This window comes from Gymnogyps californianus, chromosome 26, assembly GCF_018139145.2.
Source record: "Gymnogyps californianus isolate 813 chromosome 26, ASM1813914v2, whole genome shotgun sequence".
NCBI classification, from domain to species: domain Eukaryota; kingdom Metazoa; phylum Chordata; class Aves; order Accipitriformes; family Cathartidae; genus Gymnogyps; species Gymnogyps californianus.
The window spans coordinates 1,378,223-1,386,400 of record NC_059496.1 but is presented as its reverse complement, the minus strand read 5'-3'; the positions used below and the strand labels follow the sequence as shown (position 1 = coordinate 1,386,400).

Here is an 8,178-nt window from a genome sequence, read left to right as displayed (position 1 = left end):
CAACAAAAGGAGGAGGTAAGAGGAGGAGGAGGAGGGAGAGGAGGAGGAAAAAGGGAAAAAAGGCAACAGGATGGCCACAGGAGCATGAGGACAAAAAGGCAACATAGGAACAGGAGGCAACAGGAGGCAACAGGAGGAAGAAGTAGCAAGAGTCAAGTGGAGGCAGAGGAGGAGGAAAAGGAGGAAGCAACAGGAAGCAAGAAGAGGTACAGGAGGATGATTCAACAGGAGGAACAGGAGGCAACAGGAAGAGGAGGAAGAAGAGGAGGAAGAGGAGGAGAAGAAATAGGAGGATGAGGAGGCAACAGGAGGTAGGAGGAGTCAACATTAAGAGGAGGAAGAGGAGGAAGTGGCAACCGGATGCAACAGGAGAAGAACGGGAGAGGATGAAGCAACAGGGGGCAGAGGAGGCAAGAGGAGGCAAGTGGAGGAGGGGGCAACCCGAGGCAGCAATAGGAGGAGGAAACAGGAGGCAAGAGGAGGCAGAAAGGGCAACAGGAGAGAAGAGGAGGAGGAGGAGGACACAGGAGATCAGGATGCAACAAGAGGAGGAGGATGCAATGGAAGGAAACAGAAGGAGAAAGAGGAGGAAAAGGAGGACAGAGGGAGTAACAGGAGGCAAGAGGAGGAGGAGAAGGAGTAGTCAACAAGATACAACAAGATGAAAGAGATACAACAGGATGAAGAGAACGGAACAGGATGAAAGAGAAGGCTACAGGAGGAGGAGGATGCAAGGAAAGAAACAGGAGCCAAAAGGAGGAGGAGGAGGAAGAAGCCATATGATGGCAACAGAGGAAAGAGGAGACAAATGAGTAGGAGGAAAAGGCAACAAGAGGGATCCAGAGGCAACAGGAAGAGGAGCAGGAAACAGGAGTCCACATGAGGGAAGAGGAGGAGGGCAAAAGAGGAAGAGGAGGAGGCAAAAGGAGCAGGAGGAACAGGAAGAAACAGGAGAGAGGAGGAGGAGGCAACAGGTGGAGGAGTACAGGATGCAAAAGGAGGAGAGGAACAAGAGACAGCAACAGGCAACAAAGGGAACAGGAAGAGGAGGAGAAGAGGAGGAAGAGGAGGAGGGAACAGGGGCACAGGAGGAAGAGGAGGAGGAGGAGGAGGGAAAGGGGCAACAGGAGGAAGAGGAGGAGAGGAGGAGGGAACAAGGGGCAACAGGAGGAGGAGGAGGAGGCAACAGAAGGAAACAGGAGGAGTAGACAACAGGAAGCAACAGGAGGAGGAGGCAACAGGAGGAGGAGGCAACAGAAAGATGGGAGACAAGAGAAGGAGGAGGCAACAAGTGGCAAGAGAAACCAACAGGAGGAGGTAGATGAGGAGGCAAGAGGAGGAAAGGAGTCAGCAGGAGGGAAGAGGAGAGGAGGAGGAGGAGGAGACAAGAGGATGCAAATGGAGTAGGAGGCAACAGGAGACAACAAGAGGCAACAAGAGGAGGAGTAAACAGGAGGCAAGAGGAGGAGGAGGAAATGGAGGCAAGAGCAGGATGAGGGAAAGGAGGCAACAGGAGGAAAGAGGAACCAAGGAGAGAGAGCAGGAGAGGCAAGAGGCAACGGGAGGTGAAGGAGACACACAAGAAAAACAGGAGGCAACTTGAGGAGAGGCAACAGGAGGAATCAGGAGGAGGAGGCAAGAGGAGGCAACAGAAGGCACAAGAAGAGGGGAGAGAAGGAGGAAAAGAGAGGAGGCAAAAGGAGAACAGGCAGACCACCGGAGGAGGAGACAACAGGAGGCAACAGGAGGAGGAGAAGGCAGAGGAGGTGAAGAAGCAACAGGAGGCAACAGAAGGCAACAGGAAGAAGAGGCTAGAGGAGTTTAGCTGGATGATCAGGCCCAGATGTTCTTGGTGGTATGGAGTCTTCCTGGCAACCAGTCACTAGCAACATCCCTGAGTGACCAGCACTTCGGCCAACACTGCGGAACATCTTTATTATCTCCCGGTATGATGGGATGGAGCTCACCTTCAGCTCCTCTTGGATGATGGCAAGCTGGGGGGAGCCTTTTAGCTACCTCATCTACTTCAACCTGCCTCGAGCAGGAGAGTCAGAGAAGACAGTATTCAAGTCCCTTCCAACCTGAGTTATTCTGTCATGCAATGAGTCTTTCCTTTGGAGAGTTGATTGAAGGTAGAATAGGCAGAGGAAGGAGAAAAGACAGAGAGGCAGAGGAGAGAGAGAAAAATTGCCAATATAAATACAGCAGTTCCTCTGAGCAATGTTTCTCCATTTGAACCATTGGTAACAAAATGTGCTGTGCTAAGTGGCTGCATAAAACTCTTTCCATAGAGCAGAGAGCATAATCAGCTTGCTAGTACATACCCTTGGTGCTGCTAATAAAAAAAACTATGAAAAAAATAATGAAAAGATTCATTAAAAACCTAGCAATGCTGGAAATGAAGACTTTTTCAGCTATTACATTGAGTTCTTTTATGCCGAAGTTACACGTTTTTTTGGAAATCTACATTCAGGGCTTGATTCAGTTATCCACACAGGGGTGGCCACTGCCCTGGGTAGCTGAAGCACCCCTGTGTCCCAGGACATATGGGAGCCCTTCTGGAGCACGAGCTGGTATGCAGGCAGAGTACCTCAGGGGTGGTGGAGGGCATCGCCTGCCTCCAGCACTGCTGGGCAGGCTGAGCAGGAACCTCTACAGCACAGCAGCACATGCTTGGCTGTGAGGTCACTCCTGACTGGCCAGCAGTGGGGAGAAAGATACTTGCGTCTTGAAAGCCATTACAATATTGTCCCCAAGATGAAAGCTTTGGGGAGGTCAAGGGTAGCTGGGACGAGAGAGATGGGAGATTTGGGGGAGGGAAGAGGGGTTTGGCCAACAGAGAGAAAGCTTTTGAAGAGGAAAGATGTGTTCAGGTAATTTTGATGCCACTGCAACACTGACTGTGAAAACATTCATGTTAGGCCTTTACCCTGTTTCTAACCAGGAACCTTAAGCCCTAATCCTCCCCCTAAACTCTACCCTTCACCCTGACAGGAATCCACTACTCTAATCCCTAACCTCAAACCTTACCTCTAAACCAAAGCCCAAACCCATAAACTCTTACTCTCACCCTATTACTCACTCTCATTCCTAGCTTCTATCCCTAACATTAAAATGCTAGCCTTGACCCTAACCCTCCCCCAGCCCTACACCAAACCCTAATCCACAAAGCAAGCCCATACCCTAACACTAAACCAGACGCCCTCAGCAGAACACCAAACCCTCCCCTAAGCCCAACAGGGCTGAGGTCTTTGTCCTCTTGCCCATGGCAGTCGCCTCTGCTACCGAGGCCTACCAGGAGAAACTTTATTTTGAGGCTCTGGACTTTGTTTCTTCCTCACCCCTTCTTGGGGAGGCTGGGAAGTGTTGCACAGTTTTCCTACACTTGGCATTGCTCATCCTCACATCCCACTGCCCCCAAGAAGAGCCCTGAGCCACTCGTGAGGGACTGGATCTGCCTTCCAGGGCCTGGGGGTCAGGGTTTGGCCTTTCTGCTGCATAAAACAAAGCAAGGGTTTTCTCAGCATTACAGCCACCTGCACAGTGTCTTTGCCTACCTGCAAGCACAGCCTCCAGTTATCTGCTCTAACGAGTCCATGGGGAGGCTTTGCCAGTAATGGCCCTCAGTGGGACCAATCAATGCTTCAAGGTTTTTCTTCTGGCTTTACTTCTTGAGAGGTTTGTTCAGTCTCCTCTCATCATTGGAGGTTCATGGACTCAGGGCCAAACACCATGGGGCTCATTAAAATACAGAAAGGCCTAACGAGCTATTTCTCTTCCTGTAATTTTCTTCAGGTCTTCAAGACCTGTACAGCTAATTGGAATCATTTCATAGTAGAGTTAAAGAGGAAGATTTCAAAGTGCACCTAATAAAAATATATTTTTTAAACATTCGATTTTATTAATTTCAGTTTAGAGAAGAGGTGAAAGCAGCATTCTCCAATTGATATTGATGCAGAGTGTCTCCTCAGGAGGTCTGGGCAGGCAGGAAAAGCAGTCCCTTGAGGTCTGACACTGTATGGACAACCTTGCTCCTCACCTCCCCAGCCTCCCCATTTCTGTCACTGGCCGCCTGGGACTTGCTTCACTTTGCCTTCCATCAGACTTCTCTGAACTCTGGGAGCTGAATGTTACAGCTCCATTGCCCCATCTCCCACCTGCTTTCCTTAGAGAACTGGCTGCACACAGGCACAGAAGCATTTTTCCTGTTTGCAAGCAAAGAAAAGTAAAGCATGATAAAGTTTCCTAAACAAGAAAACACACTCCTGAAGCATATGCTAAGTACAGGATATCTCTAATGAGGTTGCCTTTCTGCAAGGGAGGATCTTATGAGAAATGTTCTAGACAGACAGACACAAAACAGTAGATATAAACATAAGGAAAGAATTGGCTAAAGAGACAACTAGACTACTGAAAGTCAGGCAAGCTTTAACTCCCTGAGATCCAAAGCAGCAGCATAGGTGAGAGGTATCTGAATGAACAAAGAATAAAAGGAGGAGAAAACTGGAGAATAATGGAAAGGGCCTTTGTCTAGACAGTCTACTGAATGAAATAATGCCAGGCACAAGTATCGGCTGGGAAAGGAGTGGCTGAAGAGCAGCCCTGCAGAAAGGGATTCTGGGGGTGCTGGTCGACAGCAGGCTCAATAGGAGTCAGCAGCGTGCCCTGGCAGCCAAGAGGGCAAAACCGCATCCTGGGGTGCATCAAACACAGTATAACCAGCCGGTCAAAAGAGGTGATTATCCCGCTGGATTCAGCATTGGTGCGGCCTCACCTTGATCCCTGTGTGCAGTTCTGGGCCCCACCATTTTGAAAGGATGTTAAGATACTTGAATGTGTCCAGAGGAGGGCAACCAAGCTGGTGAAAGGGCTGGAAGGAATGTCCTGTGAGGAGCGGCTGAGGACACTGGGCTTGTCTAGTTTGGAGAAAAGGAGTCTGAGGGGCAACCTCATTGCTCTCTACAGCTTCCTGAGGAGGGGAAGTGGAGAGGGAGGTGCTGATCTCTTCTCCCTGGCATCCAGGGACAGGACGCGTGGGAATGGTTCAAAGCTGCGCCATGGGAGGTTTAGACTGGACGTTAGGAAGCATTTCTTTTTCACACCTGGACAACAGGGCTGATGGCTCTCCCAGGGCAGCCCTGGAAGGAGCTGGGACAAGGTGTTCATTCCTCAGGAGCCTGTAATTTTGGGTTCCCACCTGCCACTGTGCCTCTGTGCTCTTCTCAGGTTGTGGAGATGGGTTCTTGATGAGCTGGTGGCTCTCCTGTGATGGGCCTGGGAGCAGCTGGGGCAGGGTATTAACTGAGTTACTCCTCCTGCCATTGTCAGTGCCTTCTTTGTGTGTGCAGATGAGCTTCTTATCGCTTAACCTAACACAATCCAACAAGAACATAAATCTCCTGAGGCATCTGTATTTGGAAGGTTACATACATATGCATTGGTATTGCTTAACATACGAGAGCAGATCATTGGAATTGCTGTCCAGAAATGCACCAGGATTAGGGGAAAAGCTGCATTGTTGCATGGGCAATGGCTTTGTTTAGGGCCAGTATCACAGTCTTGTTTCTAAGACTGTAGATGAACGGATTTAAGAATGGGTACAGGACAGTGTTCAGCAAAGCTACAACTCTGTCTCCAAGGAAACATCTTCTGAAGGACACACATAGAGAGCAATGCAGCTCCCATATCCAATGGCCAAGGTGGTGAGATGGGAAGAACAGGTAGTAAAAGCTTTTTTCCTCCCAGAGGCTGCTGGAAGGTGTAGAATACAGAAAAGGATGCCCATGTAAAATGCCAGAGTTAAACATAAGGAACCCAGTATGACCAATGATGATAAAACAGAGTCTATTTTCCAAAGCAGGCTGGTGTCAGAGCAGGACAATTTGAATAAGGGTGAGTTGTCACAAAAAAAATGGTGGATCTTGTTTGAGCCACAGAAAGTCAGCTTGTAGAGGAGGACCAGATGGTAACTCAAGAGTGTGATGCCTATGACCCAAGCAGCAACAACCAGGTGGATGCAGAGCTGAGGCTTCATGATGGCAACATAATGCAAAGGCTGGCAGATGGCAACATAGCGGTCAAAGGACATGACAACAAGTAGAACAAGCTCTGTATAGCCCAGAGCAAAATAGAAATAGGACTGGGCAAAGCAGGTGCTTAGTGAGATTGTTCTCCTACCGGAACTCAGGATCACAAACAATTTGATGCTTGTGGAGGATGTAAACCAGATTTCCAGGAAGGACAGATTGCTGATGAAAAAGTACATGGGGGTTTGCAGGCGGTGATCCACACACACAAGGAAGATGATGGTTGCGTTCCCCATCACTGTTGTCAGGTATAATGAGCAGAAGGACCAGAGAGAGAAAGAGCTGTAGGCTTTGATCAAGCCCTGAGAAACCCTCTAGGATGAACTCAGTAACTGCAGATTCAATTTTCTGCTCCCATGCTGAATTTCAGTTCATCCTGCCGAGACAGGAACGTGGCAAAAAAGCAAGTGTGATAATTTCACAGTCTGGATGAAAAGTTCTGTCCTTCCTTTTCTGCTTCTTTCCTTTCCCGCAATCTTCCTATATAACACAGACAGAGAGAGTCCTTCAAGCATTGCTCACACCCTGATTTTTATGTTTTACATTTCAGTTAGAGTCCTCAGAGCATTTCCTGTCTTCTTTCTACCTTTTTCAAACACTCACAAAGGATTCTTTCTCCAGGACAGAAGATTTTAAAGAGGCTGTTAGCTATTTCACCCCATTCCTGGGAAATTCCAAATTCACTCAGACCTATTGCAAACATCTCTCACACCTATGTGCCAAACTCATCTCTTCTATTGCACAAATGCTAAACCATCAAATCAAATCAAATCAAACCAAACCAACATGTATGTTGAAAGCTATTCTTTCTACTTTTCAGTACTTGCCTTTTTGGACTAGGAATCCCTGAGAATCTGTTGATTTCAAAAGAAGTAATGTCAAGTATCTCTTCTGTAATGCCCTGCTTTCTTCCACAGCTTCTTGCTCTCTGTTTCTTCAGCAAAGGGGAGGGGGTAGAAGAGGGACCAAGTATAACTTGCCTTCTTTAGTACTCGAAATAATGACTGAAATTTATTATGGTTCCACACAGTCTCATCTGACATCCGTCTGCACTGAAATGCCATTGTTTCAAAACAGCCGCTCATTGCTATGACTATCAAATGTCCTGACCTAAAGGCAGAGCAAGAGAAGAGTGTCTGGAAGAGATTTGTAACCTTTCTTTTGCATGCCAGTTATAGGTTGGGAGGACCCAGCCTCTAGCGTTTTCTCTTGTCTCCACTGACTGCAGAGGGAGCCTTGGGAAAACAAGTTCTCACAGGCACCTGCAGCAAAGTAGATGAAACTCACTATTCAAGTTTCAAATCTCTGATTTATTATTATTTTTTTAACATCAAAATACTTATCTTAACAGAAGGAAGCACAAGAAGAATCTATGCAATAAAGACTGATGTTTTTCCCTTCATCTTTACATTTGTTTGTAGACCTAGAAAGGAGCAGAGCAGATGGCTCCAGACCCAGGATGATTCCAAATGCCAAGGGTGAGGAGAGGGAGGGGAGGAGAGGGAGGGTTTGAAGGAGTGAAACAAAGCTTCTCAACAGACTGTGTTGTCCCCTCAGGCTCTGTCCCAGGGCACAATGGGGTAGCACTTACACGAGGAGTCAAATGGAGAAGTTCAGTATAGGGCAAGTGCTCCATTGTTTGCATTGACATTTTTAGCTTGGGGCTTCAGGCTAGTCTTAGATCCCAAATGCCCGGCGTGTTCTTTTGCCTCCTAGTCTGGCATAGGGAATCTCTGCACTGGGTTTCATCCGGAAAACTTTCTGAGACTAAGCTGCTGGCTGTATTTGAGCAAAAGCTCAAGCTCCGTCACCTACAGCAGTAGGAGCACAGTGAATCAGTGAATCAGAGGTGCGAGTCCCAGTTTCCATTGTCTGAGGTCAGTTCAAACACTCAAAGGGTTGTGTCTTCTGACTCTGTCGGCTGACACCTACGTTATCTAAAACTGTTCTTCTCCTGAATGCACTTCTCTTAGAGGAACCTGCACATTTGCAGACAGCTTACAACAAAGCAGCTTCTCTTTCAGGCCTCACATGGTCAAACATGCCCGCTAGCATTTGCGATAGTGAGTGAAGAAATATAGGATATGCAGGT

The 8,178-nt window shown here is 47.9% G+C and overlaps 1 protein-coding gene across 1 annotated transcript; it reads right to left on the bottom strand.

The window, feature by feature from the left end:
- Positions 1-5,620: 5,620 nt before the first annotated feature.
- On the bottom strand, positions 5,621-6,265 carry LOC127026045 (olfactory receptor 49-like). Its single transcript, XM_050911153.1, has one exon. It carries the CDS (start codon positions 6,263-6,265, stop codon positions 5,621-5,623), a length of 645 nt encoding a protein of 214 aa, XP_050767110.1.
- Between the last annotated feature and the right edge of the window lie 1,913 nt (positions 6,266-8,178).

Bases quoted from the DNA above. Each gene is read 5' to 3' on its own strand.
- LOC127026045 (XM_050911153.1), bottom strand. From the start codon at position 6,265: ATGTACTTTTTCATCAGCAATCTGTCCTTCCTGGAAATCTGGTTTACA.